The sequence below is a fragment of the Pinus tabuliformis genome, chromosome Q (assembly GCF_031772625.1).
Source record: "Pinus tabuliformis cultivar Carrire ecotype Pingquan chromosome Q, CPIR1, whole genome shotgun sequence".
NCBI lineage: Eukaryota > Viridiplantae > Streptophyta > Pinopsida > Pinales > Pinaceae > Pinus > Pinus tabuliformis.
In genome coordinates, this window is record NC_142296.1 from 536,031,697 (window position 1) to 536,051,295 (window position 19,599).

Genomic DNA, 19,599 nt, shown 5'->3' on the forward strand with positions numbered 1-19,599 from the left:
CCCATTTCCTTCCGGAGTTCTGGTAAACATAATTGAGATGTGGGCACTGAGCCCTGGGAAGCTCTCAGCCCTCGGCAATGTGAAAACCACTGAGCCAAAGGAGGGAAGTTCTGATTTGTCCTCATCAGCACTTCCAACCTCCAAAAACTGGCTGATTGGAAGTGGAGTGGCTTTGGCTCTTCGATGGCAGTAGCAGCAACAACAGTGGTGATGTTCATCCACTGCTGGAGCTCGCGAGGAAGAGCCTCTAGCTGGACCTCTTCTACACGGCTGTCGCTGACGGAGTTTAGCCATGGTGAAACTGATTCTGCTCTTGTGTGTGTGCAGGTGAGCTTGGAGTCGAAGACTGAACCAATTACCTCCCAAATCTTTCTCTGGTGCCCAATTTCCTCTCTGAGACCCGTTCCTTGGTGGCGAGGTGGACCAATTCCGGTTCTCACCCAGCAATTGAGCCAAGTGCTTCCGGCTACAGGACCAGCAACCAGAGAGGCTATGGCAGCGATAGTAACCACCAGACACCCGACGATGAAGTGGATGGAGCTGCCACCGCCTCGGCTCTCTGCAATTCCTTCTTTCCCCAAATTCGCCCGACATACATTCCCTGCACCCTCCATTGCTCTTGTTATGCTCTGCCTCATGCTCTCGATACAGGCGCGCATTAAGTGCTCTGTACAGCCCCATAAACCTACCGCCCTCACCATTAACTCCATTAAACGCAGCAATGGGTTCAGGTTCTGGTTGACGGCCTTCATATGGAGGCCGTATTGTCTACACGGGGCAGCCCATGCATAGCATGTGGCATGCCCATTGTTGCCGTCCCGCCACCCGCATCCGGGGAATATATATTAATTATTAATACATATAAAAAAATCATTATATAAACATATCCATCCAAATTCCAATACCTTAGGGATACATTTAAGTCCTAATGAAATATTTCAACTATTAATGATACTCAATAATTTAATATACTAAGTCACTTAATAACATAAGTTTCTATCTGAGAATTATCAATAATAACATACGTTTCCATACCAAAATTATCAATAAGGTGAGAGATTTAGACTTCAAACTTTTAGCTTTCCACATTTTCTTCAAAGCCTCTGGCTACGACTGCTTTAATTGGTGTTAGCTACACGTATAGTTGGAGTGATAACGAGTACATTATTAACCCTAGTTGATAGAGTAAGAACAAAAACTTTTGAAAGAAAAGAAAATATATACATAGATAATCTTTTCTTGTCGAATAAGACTATTTTATCCTACATAGAAGAGTGGTTCTTTTACAAGATAATTGTCGAATAATTATTGAACTTTACAAGATATAACTCTAAAGGGTTCCTGAAACTATAAAATAAAGAAAGCCCAAATTTGATTGGGTTCAATTTATAATTGTATTCCAGGGAAAATTGTGAAAGGAGTGAAAATAGAAGATGTCAACCCCATATTTGTATGAATAGAATTTTTTAAGAGAAAATGAATATATAAATATTAGATATCATTTTTTTGGGATTCAACTATGTTAAGTAAGTCATTCATTTATGACCATTTTTATGAGAGGTAGTTGTAGTTGATTAATTTCTCATGATTTTTTGAATAGTCCACTTAACACTTATTGCATCGGGTGATGCTCACAAGGGTGAAGAAGTGAGATTGAAACTAGTGAAATGAATCACATAGCGTCAATCGTCACTCATCTTGAGATTGAAACTAGTGAAATGAATCACATAGCGTCAATCGTCAATCATCTGGGGCTTGCACCCGGTAATCAAGACTTCTCGCAAGGTCACCCATCCTAGATTGCCATTCCTAAATCACCATTAGCTCAAGCTCTAAACACTATTAACTATGAAATTGATTTGATATAAAATATAAAAAAAGATATTACAATCGTGACTGAATACTAACAGCAATCATAGTTATAAATTACACAGCTTCCCGTGACACGATTACCCTGCAAAAGTTAACCAGAAATCTCAAAATCAAACAGTTTACATTAGAAAATTGTTGGAAAATTGCAGCAATAGAAAAATATATCAATCTAGATACAAACCCAAGAAGTATATAAATCTAGATACAAACCCAAGAAGGAAATATCTAAAAATTCAAAATACAGAATCAGGGGAAAAGGGAAAATGGTTTAGGGCTGCGCACAGTTTAGGGAATTCAATCCTACTACATTCACTCCAAACCGAATGGAGTTCCTGAAGATTGTGTTGATTCCTCTGACAGTCCTAGTGATTTCAGCGTTGCTCTATCGAAATTACGCCAGAACAAATCCACCCCAAATCCCACCAGGTCCATGGCCCCTACCCATCATAGGAAACCTTCACACCATCTCCAATCTTCCTCACAGATGCCTCTGCAATCTCGCAAAAAGCCACGGCCCAATCATGACTCTCTACCTGGGTTCCTTTCGAACAATCGTTGTATCATCTTCCGACATGGCCAAGCAGATACTCAAAACCCACGACCACATATTCGCAAATCGCCCAGAATGGGAAGGGGAAAATCACAATGAGAGCCCATCCAAGATTTCATTTGCCCAGTACGGTCCCTACTGGAAATTCATGCGAAAAATCTGCACACTGGAGCTTCTATCGCCCAAGAGAATGGAGTCCTCCAAACCCATCAGAGTCCAAGAAGTCTTTTCAATGATTCAATCCATACTACAGGAGTCCACAACCAACAATCACAATGATGGCAATAATGTTTTCAATAGCAATAATGACAATTGCTTTGCTGTAGATATTAGCAAGCAGGTTTCTCTCCTGACGAATAATATTATCTGTAGAATGACATTTGGCAAGAATTGCTCTGAAACGTACCTGGGTGGAAGGAGTTTTAAGGAGGTTCTAGAAGACCAGTTTGCTGTTTCGGGTTCTTTTGGTTATGAGGACTTTATTCCTCTGTTGGGTTGGTTGGATTTACAAGGGGTTAAACGAAGACAGATTGAGATTCACAGGGTCTTTGATGGTTTTTTGAAGACCATTTTGGAGGAACACTTTGAGAGGAGGAAGGTCAGTGGCTCTGAGTCTAAGGACTTTGTGGATGTATTGATTTCTTTGTCAGAAGATGCAACAATGGACATGAAAATTACGCCAGACGGCATCAAGGAAGCCATTTTCGTACGTAGACAGCTCTCATCCCTGGGGTTATATTTTTGTTTTAGGGTTTGTGGTGTGTAGAGGAGCCTCCTAGAAAATGAGTTTATTTATTTATTTATTAATTGAAGTTAATAGATATTTTGCTAAATAGTCAATAGTTATTTTTATTTAGACTATAAAGTACCAAAATATAAAAAGGAACAAAAAGAGGCAGGAGAGTTGAACAAGTTGGCATATTATACGTCCATGACCAGAATGTTGGTACTATTCATCCAGATGATAAGTTACTTAAGTTGGTTCTATTGTGATTTTGAGAAAGTGGAATTAGGTTGTATTTATTCATAGGACTTTTACTTGTGAGTTTTGTTTTGATTATGTTAAATACCTAATCTTCATGGATGGGGCAAAAATATATAAATATATAAATAGAGAAATTTGAATGGTTAAAATGGGAATAAACCTTGGAATTGGAATTGCAAAGGGCACCACTTTTCTGGTATATAAAGATGTTCGTATTAATGGAAATCATATAATTCAAGAGTTCTCCTGACATGGTATCAGAGCACATGTCCCAGGCTCCAAATTAAGACACCGTCTACTGCAACCCTCAGAAATCCTTTGTTGGTTAATCCGACGTTACTTCTTCTGGACCTCCCAACTCTCTCTCGGCGAAATCCTAGCAAATGCGTCTGCGAGTGCCCATTCATTCTTGCGTAGCTTTACTGCAAAGTGAGAACTCTGCCATGTGCTTTACTTGCTTTGTCAATTCTAAGCTCTACCATTAAGTATTATTCCCTCCGCATGCATGCTATAATACCCTTGGTGCAATTGCTTTTTCACACATGATTGTTTTATACTTACTTGTAAATATTGTTTGAACTTGATGGCTGTGGGGGCCATGACTTAAGTTGATTGATTATGTAATAAAATTTATGATGAATAAATGTTTGCTTTTGGGAAATGTTATGGGAAAGAACACATGAGTAATATGGACTTCTCACTATCCTAGGAATTGTTTAGTGGTTAAGTCCAAATGGTGGACCTTCCCAAATCTTTCTCCAAAAAAATCCTGCGAGAAAGATTGCCACTAGGGAAACAAAAAAATTGGCGAGAGATATTATGTTCAGTGGAAGGATAAACTTAGCTAGAGAGAAATGCTGAGTTGGGTAAAAAGTAAAGAAAAGCACAGTAGGAGAGAAATGTGTGCTTAAGAGGAAAATTGAAAGACTTTTTCCGAATTAAAAGAAAAAAAAACCTAGGTAAAGCAAAAAAAGAGGCAGACCTTAAAAGCGAGTCGCTGCTAGAGAAATCTGCTGGGAAGAAAACATTAAATAACACTGAAGTAAAGTAGTAAGGGATTGTCATTCCAAGATAATCATAGATTGAAGGAGGCAAGAAGTCTGAGCTCGAGGGTAGTTGCGGGTGTGCAACTCGTTGGTTGGGAGGAACATGCTCTCTCCCATAATTTTCCCAGAAATCTTTTCCGGTCAGATAAGTTGTTATTGTAATTAAGAATGGTATTGAATCTGTGTGAAGTGTATGGATGATTGTCTTATATATCTGTTTAAAGTAAGCTAGTGATATTTATCTGCCAATTCTAACCATAGAATGGTTGCAGCCCGAAGGGGAAAGTATGCTTAAACAAATTATAAAGGAGATTAATAAATATTGATGCATGTTGATGTATGTGACATCCCATTGAGTTTAGCCGAGGATTTGGTGAAAGACATAGACTATTTTTTTGCGGTCATGGATGCAATTTCTAACTGTGATTTTTGAGAAGTGTGAAGCCTCCTCCATCGACTTCCAAGTGGGAGGAGATGCCATTGCTAAAGGCGAAGGGTTATTATTGTTGAGAAATCTAGGGCATCAAGTATTAGGTGATTTCTCTTCTCAAATCACTGCTCGTGAATGCTTTTTACTTCTTAGATTAGGATCTTATTTTACTTATGTTATTATCTATGTTGCACGGGTTCGCGAACCCAGGGGAGGGGTTCTTGTCTCCAGGTATCGGATTTGGGTACAGGTGCTTTTGAGAAGAACCCATAAGAACCAGGTTCTTCTATGAAGGACTGGGTTCTCCATTAAAAATATTTGGGTTCTTTTGTCTTGATGGGTACGGAGAACCCTAATGATGGGTACCTCGAACCCCAAAATCAGGTTCTTTGGGGTTCATTTTAGTTTTTATTTTTAATTTTTTAATTAATTTAATGGGCTTCCCCTAATATTTTAGGTAGTTAGTTCTTCATCTTGCGAGAGGAATTGGAGTATTTATGCCTTTATCCATTTAGAAAAGAGAAATAGTTTGGGCTAAAAGAGGCAGAGAACTTAGTGTACATTCAAAGCACAATTCGTCTCATATCTCGAAAAGACCTTGGGTACAAGGAAGGTCCTCTCAAGAGATGGGACCAATACACAAATGATGTTATGTGTGTGGACAAGGAGATACAATCAGATGGCCTTATTGAGCTACCTCCAGTTGCTATGGATGAGCAGGAGCCTCAAGATGAGAGTGATTCCTACGTGGAGAGCATGCTAACTGAAAATATGAGTGATGCTGATGACATAGATGTTGATGACATGGCTTGAGGAAGGCATTGTTCACTATTAGCTATTTAAATTTCCTAGTTTTTGTTTGGAGATGCCTTAAGGCAAATTTTGAATGTAGTGTGACAATGCACATATATCATGAATCTTATTAATATGTAAACTCCAATTTGCACTTGATATCAAACTAGAAATTTTGAAATTTCATTGTGAATGTTGAATGTTCAATGATGTGCATGTCTACATATTTAAAGTTTAAATCATAAGTATTTTAGTTTTCTTTTTTAAAGTTGAAAAATATACAAATTCATATATATTATAACTTATAAAATATAATATTTATATATTATATATATAAATTATAAAATACCCCCAACGAACCCATGCACCTTGTTTCAAAAAATGACGTACGCGTCCTCGAACCCACCTTTCCTGGCAACATAGATTATTATAGTGTTCTTCTTCATCACACAGCTACCAATGCATAAACATAAAGAGACAAGAGACACAAAATGTAGGCTATTAGCCGGGGCCAAAACCTCGCTTTCTTGAGAGGAAAACCCGAACAAATTCTTCTTCTTCTAGAGACTTCAATTGACGAATACCAAGACCAAGACTCTTGACCTATTTGCCTCTCGAAGACCAATTCTAACCATAGAATGGTTGCAGCCTGAAGGGGAAAGTATGCTAAACAAATTATAAAGGAGATTAATAAATATTGATGCATGTTGATGTATGTGACATCTCATTGAGTTTAACCGAGGATTTGGTGAAAGACAGAGACTATTTTTTCGCAGTCATGGATGCAATTTGTAACTGTGATTTTTGAGAAGTGTGAAGCCTCCTCTATCGACTTCCAAGTGGGAAGAGATGCCATTGCTAAAGGCCAAGTGTTATTATTGTTGATAAATCTAGGGCATCAAGTATTAGGTGATTTCTCTTCTTAGATAACTGCTTGTGAATGATTTTTACTTCTTAGATTAGGATCTTCTTTTACTTATGTTATTATCTATGTTGCATGGGTTTGCGAACCCAGGGGAGGGGTTCTCGTCCCCAAGTATCGGATTTGGGTACAGGTGCTTCTGAGAAGAACCCATAAGAACCAGGTTCTTCTATTAAGGACTGGGTTCTCCATTAAAAAGATTTGGGTTCTTTTATCTTGATGGGTACGGAGAACCCTAATTATGGGTACCTAGAACCCCAAAATCAGGGTCTTTGGGGTTCATTTTAGTTTTTATTTTTAATTTTTAATTAATTTAATGGGCTTCCCCTAATATTCTAGGTAGTTAGTTCTTCATCTTGCGAGAGGAATTGGAGTATTTATGCCTTTATCCATTTAGAAAAGAGAAATAGGTTGGGCTCAAAGAAGGCAGAGAACTTAGTGTACATTCATAGCACACTTCTTCTCATATCTCGAAAAGACCTTGGGTACAAGGAGGGTCTTTTCAAGAGATGGGACCAATACACAAATGATGTTATGTGTGTGGACAAGGAGATACAACCAGATGGCCTTATTGAGCTACCTCCAATTGCTATGGATGAGCAGGAGCCTCAAGATGAGAGTGATTCCTACGTGGAGAGCATGCTAACTGAAAATATGAGTGATGCTAATAACATAGATGTTGGCGACATGGCTTGATGAAGGCATTGTTCACTATTAGCTATTTTTATTTTAGTATTTTAAAATTTCCTAGTTTTTGTTTGGAGATGCCTTAAGGCAAATTTTGAATGTAGTGTGACAATGGACATATATCATGAATCTTATTAATATGTAAACTCCAATTTGCACTTGATATCAAACTAGAAATTTTGAAATTTCATTGTGAATGTTGAATGTTCATTGATGTGCATGTCTACATATTTAAAGTTTAAATCATAAATATTTTAGTTTTCTTTTTTAAAGTTGAAAAATATACAAATTCATATATATTATAATTTATAAAATATAATATTTATATATTACATATATAAATTATAAAATACTCCCGACGAACCCACGCACTCTGTTTCAAAAAATGACTTACCCATCCCCGAACCCACATTTCCTGCCAACATAGGTTATTATAGTGTTCTTCTTCATCAAACAGCGACCAATGCATAAACATAAAGAGACAAGAGACACAAAATGTAGGCTATTAGCCGGGGCCAAAACCTCGCTTTCTTGAGAGGAAAACCCGAAAAAATTCTTCTTCTTATAGAGACTTCAATTGACGAATACCAAGACCAAGACTCTTGACCTATTTGCCACTCCAAGACCAATTCTAACCATAGAATGGTTGTAGCCTGAAGGGGAAAGTATGCTTAAACAAATTATAAAGGAGATTAATAAATATTGATGCATGTTGATGTATGTGACATCCCATTGAGTTTAGCCGAGGATTTGGTGAAAGACATAGATTATTTTTTCGCAGTCATGGATGCAATTTGTAACTATGATTTTTGAGAAGTGTGAAGCCTCCTCCATCGACTTCCAAGTGGGAGGAGATGCCATTCCTAAAGGCCAAGGGTTATTATTGTTGAGAAATCTAGGGCATCAAGGATTAGGTGATTTCTCTTCTTAGATAACTGCTTGTGAATGCTTTTTACTTCTTAGATTAGGATCTTCTTTTACTTATGTTATTATCTATGTTGCACGGATTCGCGAACCCAGGGGAGGGGTTCTCGTCCCCAAGTATCGGATGTGGGTACAAGTGCTTCTGAGAAGAACCCATAAGAACCGAGTTCTTTTATGAAGGACTGGGTTCTCCATTAAAAAAATTTGGGTTCTTTTGTCTTGATGGGTACGGAGAACCCTAATGATGGGTACCTAGAACCCATGGGTACCTAGAACCCCAAAATCAGGTTCTTTGAGGTTCATTTTAGTTTTTATTTTTAAATTTTTAATTAATTTAATGGGCTTCCCCTAATATTTCAGGTAGTTAGTTCTTCATCTTGTGAGAGGAATTGGAGTATTTATGCCTTTATCCATTTAGGAAAGAGAAATAGGTTGGGCTCAAAGAAGGCAGAGAACTTAGTGTACATTCATAGCACACTTCGTCTCATTTCTCGAAAAGACCTTGGGTACAAGGAGGGTTCTTTCAGGAGATGGGACCAATACACAAATGATGTTATGTGTGTGGACAAGGAGATACAACCAGATGGCCTTATTGAGCTACCTCCAGTTGCTATGGATGAGCAGGAGCCTCAAGATGAGAGTGATTCCTACGTGAAGAGCATGCTGACTGAAAATATGAGTGATGTTGATGACATAGATGTTGATGACATGGCTTGAGGAAGGCATTGTTCACTATTAGCTATTTTTATTTTAGTATTTTAAAATTTCCTAGTTTTTGTTTGGAGATGCCTTAAGGCAAATTTTGAATGTAGTGTGACAATGGACATATATCATGAATCTTATTAATATGTGAACTCCAATTTGCACTTGATATCAAACTAGAAATTTTGAAATTTCATTGTGAATGTTGAATGTTCAATGATGTGCATGTCTACATATTTAAAGATTAAATCATAAATATTTTAGTTTTCTTTTTTAAAGTTGAAAAATATACAAATTCATATATATTATAATTTATAAAATATAATATTTATATATTACATATATAAACTATAAAATACCCCCGACGAACCCACGCACCCTGTTTCAAAAAATGATGTACCCGTCCTTGAACCCACGTTTCCTGGCAACATAGGTTATTATAGTGTTCTTCTTCATCAAACAGCTACCAATGCATAAACATAAAGAGACAAGAGACACAAAATGTAGGCTATTAGCCGGGGCCAAAGCCTTGCTTTCTTGAGAGGAAAACCTGAACAAATTCTTCTTCTTATAGAGACTTCAATTGACGAATACCAAGACCAAGACTCTTGACCTATTTGCTACTCCAAGACCAAGTCACAAACCTTTCTTGATTAAATCCTTCTTGAAACAAACTTGCAACTCTTTCCTTCTTCTATGGTCAATGCAAGTCAATTTGTCTGCACTTTTGCAATTTCGGTCTTATCCACATATCTGCAATTCTCGGTCTATCTATACCCTTGCAATTCTCATGTGTGAGTTGTTTTGAGATATCTTCCTTCTTCGATTGACTAGGAGACTTCTCTTGTGACCTTGGCTAGGATGTATGCTGATATAGAGACTCCTTTCTTGGCTCCTTCGCTCTTTGAGAAACCCTACTGTAGAACCCTTAACACATGACACACGTGCTAAGAAAAGTACCCCAAAAAATGCCACAAATAGCTTGAAATCTCCTCCTTTGTTCTTCGCTTGATGAGAGGCTTCTATCTCCCTTTCTCGCACTTCTGTCAACCGTAGATGATAACTGAAAGCTTCACCCAAATCTGTGATTAGAAATGAGGCTGAGCTGCCTATTTATAATTGTTTCCCATCATAATGAGCCGACATGAGTATATGTGACCTGACATGTCCTTTGGAGAGTTTACATTATTCCTTTTTGAAGCTGACTTGAAGGAGAGGTCTTGTGCTTGTCTCAGAGGGATTTCATACTTATTTAGTGACTCATACAAAATGTAACATGCCTAAGAAGGGTCCTTTATACATCACATAGACTCAAATTGACCTTTATGACTAGATGACAAATCCTAAAGGCTCACAATGGGAGCCATCATTAAAAATAAAATTCCTTGTTCATGAAACCCATGAGACAAGTATTACGATAATAATTTTATTTTTCTTCTTTTCATCAATTACATAAAATCACAATTACACATTTCATGAAGACCAAACCTAGTTACATTTTTCAACACTCCCTCTTAACTAGGGAGGTATCCATAATGGTACTTGGTCATTCTCAATTTGAGGAATTCTCATAAGAAGAATCAGATTGGTAACCCATCTGTTTAGCATCATATCAACCAACATTCTCACATAGCAAGGCCTTGACTAACGACTCTATCTCTCCATAAGATCAGAGCACAATGATGGTGAGACCAATGATGTATAGACACCCTCATCATTGTCTTTCTCGGAACATACTCCACCCGGGTTCTCGGCATGTGTTCCACCAGGACTACTCTTATCTTGGATTCTCAGTCCTTAAATAATATTGGTCCTCTACGACTATTCTTATCTTGGATGCCCCAACTCATCCTCAAAGAGTATCAAATGCAAGATGTTTACCCAATCCTCCATTCTGTCTTCCCAAGTGAAGACAAGAATGATATGTCTATCTCTCCCTCTTAATTAGGGAGGATATATCTATTCCAATAAAGGAATGTACTCATTCCTACGGAAGGAATGTACCTAAACTCCCTCTTGGCTTAGGAATTTCCAAGTTTCTTCCAAGTAAGAAACTTGTTTCCAGGATCCCTCTTAATTAGGGACCTACAACAGCTCCTCAGGTGGAGATGATGGGACAACCAGCTGCTTGAAGAACTCCTCCTCATGATGTCATGAACTTCTTTTTGTTATCTAGGAGTCTTCATGTTTGGGACTTCTACATAGGGCACCGACCATCCATCACTTTCATCCATGAGTCAACCATGTCATCATCAAAAAGTGATCCATCAGTCCATATTTGGCCTTCCTTCATGCCATGCTGCTTTCTTCATGCCATGTTTACTTAAGGATCTTTCATCCTACTACATGTGCATCGGTGGTGGAAGACATCCATAGATCTTCCCTCGGCAGCCCTGCATAAACCCATCCAGATATTTGTTCAAAAATAAAGGAATGAACATTAAAATCAACATTACCTTTGTGATGGTCTTTCATCATGACATCTTCTAGTTTGCATCAGCATCCTGCATACATATCGACACATCTCCCAAAGATATATATTGTCAAGTCAGACTCCATTAGAGTCTTCATATCTTCCATGGAGATATCCTAGTCAATTCTTCTTGGTCTTTCGGATGTTGATTGCCTTTACCACGATTGCATATTCCATGATCTCTTCCTTCCTTTCTTCACACATTTCATTCCTAGGAGCTTCCAATAAGAGTTTCTCAATTGTACTCAACCACCTCATACTTCATATGAGGACATATTATGTTGATTTCATCTAGTGAATGTGTGACCCACACATTCCTGCATCCCTTTGAGCGAAGAGATCCTTTCTTTTGATCATGCTTTTAAGATAGAGCATTGGTTCATGATATCTGCAACCATATGACATAACTTCCACAATATCAAATGTAATCCCACATACCTCATTTTTCCTTTAGGTCATCCAAACTTCCCGCAATAGCTTCCTTGATTGAAAGAGCTCCAATCCCTTGATCTGCTTCACTTTTATGTCATCATACCATCATCCCATGAATTCCACAAGTTTGGAATTCTTGATGAAACACTTGCTTCCCCTCATGATCGGTGAACCTTTCAATGAAGATTCCATCAGAGAATCTTGAGGATCTAAAGTATCCCCATCAGCAGATGTTTCCTTTTGACAGATGTATGATGAACCTTGAACTAGATGACCTTGCCACTTATGTTTCCAATGAGATTCCTAAGAGCTATATCCTTGACTTCCGTAGATTCTAACCATCTTTCATGCTTCTCTATGATGATGTCTCGAGCTCTTGCTTTCAATGCTTCTATGATGTCTTGATGCATCCCATTTAGTGAATCATGATAGCCATATCTTACAACAGAAGACTTAGGAACTTGAAAAGAACTTAGGTGAGGAATACTATCTCAATAGTCGAGATCTATTACTTCCTCCTTCTTGGATTTCTTCTTTTCAGCTTCCTCCACTTCATCAGTAATGTGGGCTTCTTCTCTTCCTCTTTTGTTATTGCCCTTCTTGATCTTAGGACAATCTCTCCTATAATGCCCATATTCTTGACACCCATAGCATTGTATTTTAGCCATGTTCTTCTTCTTTTTCTGAGGACCAAACTTTCCAAATTTTCCCTTTCTTTTTGTCATTGCAGCATATGCTTGATTTTGCTCACCTGCTCCCACATCAAATTTGGCCTTTAGTCTAGATTCTTCAATCTTGCATAGTGACCATAGATCCTGGAATGGAGTAGCTTCTTTCTTCCCATAAATACTTGAAGTAAAGTTACCCCACTCCTCCGGTAGTGCATTTAATACAACTGTAGTCATTTCTCTATTAGACATGACTTCTCCCAGATCTTGTAGTTGATCCCGGATTTCAAATATCCTCATAAAGTATGACTTTATTCCATCTTCCCTTAACATCTTCAGCTTGTAGAGTTCTTGCCTTAATGAGATGACTTCTCCAGCAGTGCTTACGGAATACAACTCTACCAGTTTGTCATAGATTTCTTTTGAAGTTTCAAGTTTGGATACATATGGGATGAGGGGATCCTTGATAGATTCTATGAGAATCCTTTGAGCCCTAACTTCCCCTTTCATATACTTTGCAAGAGCTTGAGCATCTTCCTTTCTTGGTTTAGTGATAGATCCTTTGACATGTTCCATAACCTCATTTTCAATGAGATTCAGATTTGTCCTTTTCTTCCATGCAAGATAGTTTGAAGCCCCAACCAATTTGTTGCTTTCCTTGCAAAAAGACATTTTGACAGATTCAGATGTGGACATAAATATACTTACTTGATAGGATGCTCCTTCTCCTTGCTGCTTCCTTGATGTTGATGATGATATAGAGAATAGAAAACTTCTCCTTGATGAAGATAGTTTTCTTCAATAATGATCCTTGATCTCATAGAGAGGGAGATCCCTTTTGATGGTGAAGTCTTGTTGATGAAGATCAATGATGACTTCTTGATGATGTCTTCAATGGTAGGAATCTTGTTTCAACGAGAGAGAGATTGCCTTAGAGTCTTGATGACAACGCCTTTTGATCTAGCTTCCTTTGAATGAATAGTCTTCAAGATACTTCAACTTCAAAATGATATTTGCTTTGATGCCTTCCTCGAGATTTGATCCTTGAGTGTCCCTTGATAAGATGCCCTTCCTTGACTTAGTCACCTTAGCTCTGATACCATGTTGAGAAATCTAGGGCATCAAGTATTAGATGATTTCTCTTCTTAGATAACTGCTTGTGAATGCTTTTTACTTCTTAGATTAGGATTTTCTTTTACTTATGTTATTATAGTATTCTTCTTCATCAAACAACTACCAATGCATAAACATAAAGAGACAAGAGACATAGAATGTAGGCTATCAGCGAGGGCCAAAACCTCTCCTGCTTGAGAGGAAAACCCGAACAAATTCTTCTTCTTATAGAGACTTCAATTGACGAATACCAAGACCAATACCCTTGACCTATTTGCCACTCCAAGACCAAGTCACAAACCTTTCTTGATGAAATCCTTCTTGAAACAAACTTGCAGCTCTTTCCTTCTTCTATGGTCAACGCAAGTCAAACTGTCTGCACTTCTGCAATTTCGGTCTTATCAACAAATCTGCAATTCTCGGTCTATCTATACCCTTGCAATTCTCATGTGTGAGATATCTTCCTTCTTCGCTTGACTAGGAGACTTCTCTTGTGACCTCACTTAGGATGTATGCTAATATAGAGACTCCTTTCTTGGCTCTTTCGCTGTCTAAGAAACCCTACTGCAGAACCCTTAACACATGACACACGTGCTAAGAAAAGTACCCAAAAACAATGCCACAAATAGCTCGAATTCCCCTCCTTTGTTCTTCGCTTGATGAGAGGCTTCTATCTCCCTTTCTCGCACTTCTGTCAACCGCAGACCATAACTGAAAGCTTCACCCAAATTTGCGATCAGAAATGAGGCTGAGTTGCCTATTTATAGTTGTTTCCCATCATAATGAGCTGACATGAATATATGTGAGCCGACATGTCCTTTGGAGAGTTTACATTATTCCTTTTTGAAGCAAACTTGAAGGAGAGGTCTTGTGCTTGTCTTGGAGGGATTTCATAGTTATTTAGTGACTCAGACAAAATGTAACATGCCCAAGAAGGGTCCTTTATACATGACATAGACTCAAATTTACCTTTATGACTAGATGACAAATCCTAAAGGCTCACAATGGGAGCCATCACTAAAAATAAAATTCCTTGCTCATGAAACCCATGAGACACGTATTACAATAATAATTTTATTTCTCTTCTTTTCATCAATTACATAAAATCAAAATTACACATGTCATGAACACTGAACCTAGTTACACTTTTCAGCAATTAAAACCTCGCTTCTTTTATTGGTTAACACGCTGGAGCTCTTGTTGTGGCTATCGTGGCTTCATTGTCATGGCAAGAATTGGAGTTTCAAGATGAATTCAACGACGAATAGCCATGAAGTGAACACGAATAGAAGAGATTCAATAGGGATTGCTTCGAACGTGTTCTGGAGGAAGAATGCCTATGCCAATTGGTAGTCTAAGGTGAATGGGACAACTAGAGTTGAAGCATTTAAGCTTGCTGTTGCAAAGGTCACCAAGTTTGGGGTCTGGGGAGCGAAAACAGACCTTGCATTCGCAGTTTTAGAATCAATTGTTGAAAATAGTAGTGAGAAAGGTCCTTCTTTGACTTGTGCCTTAGTCAAAGAGACCAGAAGCAATTTTTCCTTAGCATGCACACGTTCCTATATGTTAGGAACCAATTCCTATAAGTTAGGAGCTAATTCTTAAAAATTAGGACAAGTTCCTAAAAGTTAGGGCGAATTCCTAAAAGTTAGGATGTGTGCATGAAGCAGCTTGACTAGTGTAGATGTGGAAGGCTCAGTTGTTGTCTTCTAGTGTGAGTCAATTTGGGAAACGACAAACTAAAAGAGCCTTAACTTCTAAATTAAGGTAGGACGAGCTACAACAATTTTATAGCCTTTGTTAACTATTCAACCAACAATTCGATTTCCTAAAATAAAGACTTGCCATATTTAGCCTATTTGAAAAGCTTAAAAGGAGGATCAAGGCACATTGTTATTCATTGTCTTGTGAGCACGAGTTGGTGAGATAAGGTAGTAGAGAACACATATTTGTGTTTGTGTGTGTGAGCTTGTGAGAGGATCAACGTACCAAGAGAGGCTTGTGCGCAAATTTATAGGAGAATTTCCTTGGGATTTGCACAACGAAATAGGGAAGCATGGATCAGAGTCTTGTAGGTGTTTCAACTTAGTACAAGTAGAACAACTAGATTGGTTTCTTTTGAAACAAGTTTGTTTTTGTAAGAGATTTATTGGTCATTCTTCTATCAATAAAATTCTCAATCAAGCATAGAGTTTTCTCAGTTGGGTTCCCTAGAAAACTATTTTTTTGATATTGTGTCTCTGTTATTTCTGTTCCTATTCTGTTGCAAATTGAGTAGAGACAATTTTGTGTCTTGGGTTACAAGTTAGTTTTAAATTTGTTCATTCAAGTAGATAAGAATTTTCGTATCAATATTCATTTCAAACCTGTCTCTCATTCTTAGCTTTTTCGACAATCGATCCAATGTATTTGATTCATTTTCGTTGGATTTGTTATTGACCACTAGTGTGTGACCCCTATAGGAGAAATTTTCCCCTAGATTTGCCTTCAGCTGGTAGCCCACAACCCCTTGCAGCTACCGGATAGCTTGATGTGCTATCATTCTCCACCACCTAAGCTAGCTATTGTGTGCCCTTGCTCATATGTTATGATCGTATGTCTGAAGGTGGGCCTTACAACCTCGAAGGTATAACTTTTCATTATGTAATTGGGTGTTTATGCTTGCTTTTCTTGGGCACATTTGGACATATATTGGTGGGGGATTTGATGGAAAGAATGGGCTTGGACTGTATGCTTGTTCCCTTACCTCAACTTGGGGGTTAATCTTGTACCCTAGTCCCGTGGGATCTCCTTTACTGGATATTAGCTTTAGGAGTGGCACTACATGAGAAACCCTAATTTTGGTTGCGTGGTCTCGCTTCTCGATACCATATATCTCACTCCCCTCTGCTCATTACAAGCCCTTTTCAAACTTTCCCCATCTGGGCCCACATTTGTCCATTGAGTCTGCAAGGTGTTAGCCTCCCCCTTCCCTTGTCCACACTTTGGGTCGGGCTTGGAACGATATCCCAGAGGTTGATGCAGCTAAAAAGAAGGGTAAAAGCATAATATGGCCACATACAATAGAAAAGTACCACAAAATGCAAAAGATGGCTGGAACATAAGAATTTAGCACATGGGCAAAAGCCAAACATGAACTCTACCCCGTATCACTGTGGCCATCACGCTAGTTCCTAGGGCCCCTATGAGTGTCCCCTGCATCATTAAGGAATCCATGATTGTCCCAACCCCTGGTAGGTGATAAATAACCCAACCTTAAGGGGGTAATCGCTGCTTCATCATACACATCATGCTCTCATCCCCTGGAACCCTGAGCAATAAAATGGAGAAAAATCAACAAAAAACAAAAGACATATGAAGAAGTGTGGAAAAATGAAGGTCGAGGTAACTTATGTACCACGATTGCTCCGTGCTACATTCATGTACCTAAGGTGTGGGCTTCTCTCATTCTTGCTTCCCTTGTACCATGGCATGTGGCTTGGAGCCTTTCCTATTGCCCCACTTCGCTCCATCATCATTTCACATGACACCTGCCATTTGATGGATCTACCATGGATTTGTCACTTCCTTAAAGATTGAAACCACTTAATAGGGTGCTTTAATAACCTCTCTTGTCGAGCAAGGAAACACTTGTACATTTTGAAGCCCATTTGGAAGGGCATGCCACTATGAAGTGTCCACTTCTGCCCTTGATTAACAAGCCTATTTACTCAATTTCACTAATGATTAATTGTACTGGAAGTTTAGAAGACGCATTGGATCTTGTACAGGATTGCAAGTGGGTCTTCATCTTGGACTTGGTCTCCCTATGCGGGATCCAAGCCCTCTGGAGGGTCATAATGGCACTTGTAGGGTGAGCGTTGAGAGCCATGGGCCTCCACCATTGCAGAGCATCCATTGCTACGCCATGGGCTTCTTCAGCACCACCACATTGCTTGTTCATGCCCTAATTATACAGAGATGATGATGCATTTGGACCACGTTACCCAGTCGTCTACACATTGCACTCGACACTTGGAAATTGATCTAGGGCCCATAGGAGGTTTTCTCTCACCTGAAGAGACATGGGAGGGCATGTGTCATCTTCTAGCCCTCATTGATGTTGCATCGACCTATTATTGAGCCACTGGAGACCCATGAGACCATTGATTGTGCCCCACAACCACTTGGGAGCACCACTCGATGTTTTGCTTGGAAATCAAGGGGCCACCCCCTTGATCATCATTTATGGAGCCCTCCTCTTCATCATGGCACTTAGAGGACTCATCTTGGCCTTCCAACGACCCATCTTACTCCATTTTTCACTATTTCGGCCCTCTTGGGATGGCTTATCATTCACTTTAGTAGCTATTTGGTGGGCTTGTCACCAAAGACATCTATTTCGCACATTAAAATATTATTAGGGGCTTAATTAGGCCAAATTAGACCAGATCGGACTAGAAGATCCTCATATAAATAGAAGAGACCTCATTTGTATCTTTCATCATCACTTGGATTTCGATCTCTCTACTTGAGAAACTCAGACCTGGAATTTTGGACTAAATTTTGGATGTTGGGATGCACTTTGACATTTGGAAACTTCCGATATCTTTTTTTGGAGTTTCTTTTTGCAATATTGATGGATGGATATACTCTCATTGTCTTGTAAGTACATTTTGATGCTATATTTTGCAATGATTAATTTCTAATGTATGGAATGTCTTTTCATGATTTTTAATGTGCCCTAATTAATGCGAAATTGTGAGAACATTAAAATTATTGGAAATATTGCATGCATTACTCATGGACAATGATGAATGAATGTTCCTAGGTGTTAGTCTCACATATGGCAACCTTGAAACTCCATCAAATATTGGCAATGCAGTATAAAATTCTTTTGTAGCTGCGAAGCTACCTCCTCTAGGGTTAGTGAAGTTGCATTAGGTTTCCTTGAAGAGCGAAATACTTGGTGATCACCTTCTCATTGACAAATCTCTTTTTCTTCACCTTCTCTCTCTTTTTCTCGTCCCTCAAGGCTAAGGGAGCCTCTATAGGGCTTGGTACGAAATTTTAGGGAGGAGGAATTTTTGGATTATGTTTGGACACGACTCTTCCTTAATGTCTCCTCTAGGCATCCACAATTTTGAACGAATTTCGACAGTTGAATCTCATTTTATTTGGTGCCCTAGCTATCACACCAGGTGGGAACCCTTGAAGCTTCCCTTTAACTTGGGGATTCCTTGAAGGTTTGTAATTTAAGTAGAATATCATTCAAAGCCTATTCTCTTGACTATATTGACCTTGGATGAATTCCTATCTCGTCACATACCTCAACCCTAGGTCTAGTATAGTCTTTCTCTCTCTCAAGGGTTTTTTCGTGGAAAGCCATTCTAGCTTCTACCAAAACTCACACCTAAATTGAGCCTTTCCATTGAATGAGCCATACTTGCCTCACTTTGGACCCCATCACAGACACATTAACCACAAGTGAGGGATACTGGGACTCTTCCCATCGGTGAAAATTCGAGAAGAGAAGGGGACATAGGCTGTGGTGACAGTGGGCCTTTGTCCCAAATTGTTGTTGTGCTCTCTAGCTTTAGCCTATATACTAGGCCTACTAGTTTGTGCAACGACATTTTTGGCACCGTTGCGAGGGACACGAGATGTGTGTCTAGTTCCCATGCGACATTATTGACATATCTTTTGGCGACTCCATTGGAAGAACGAAGCCCTAGTTCTTCATTGAACTTGAAGGTCAATGCTTGTAGGGTAAAGCAAGCATGTCCCTAGGCATCTCTAAATTCACCTCGGTGACTCCTACATAATTTACATGTGTATCCTAATAGGATGTCTTTCTTCGATGAATTTCTTCCCTTGCATATTGCTGACGTCCTTGGGCACCCTAATCATGTCACTTGGAATGCTATACATGGGGTGCTTAAGTTTGGCAATGATCCGCTTTCTGCAGTTGATCATATGGCAAGATTTGTTGCACATGCCTCAAAAGTTGAAGTAGTCCACCAG

At 38.9% G+C, this 19,599-nt stretch overlaps 1 protein-coding gene across 1 annotated transcript in view; it reads left to right on the forward strand.

Annotated features, from left to right (window-relative positions):
- Window positions 1–1,971: 1,971 nt before the first annotated feature.
- Window positions 1,972–19,599, forward strand: part of LOC149220561 (cytochrome P450 71AU50-like) — a 66,315-nt gene continuing 48,687 nt past the window's right edge. The window contains exon 1 of the mRNA XM_089384812.1: window positions 1,972–3,128. Coding sequence (XP_089240938.1) covers window positions 2,196–3,128 — 933 coding nt within the window. The 5' untranslated portion in view covers window positions 1,972–2,195. The remainder of the gene's footprint in view (window positions 3,129–19,599) is intronic.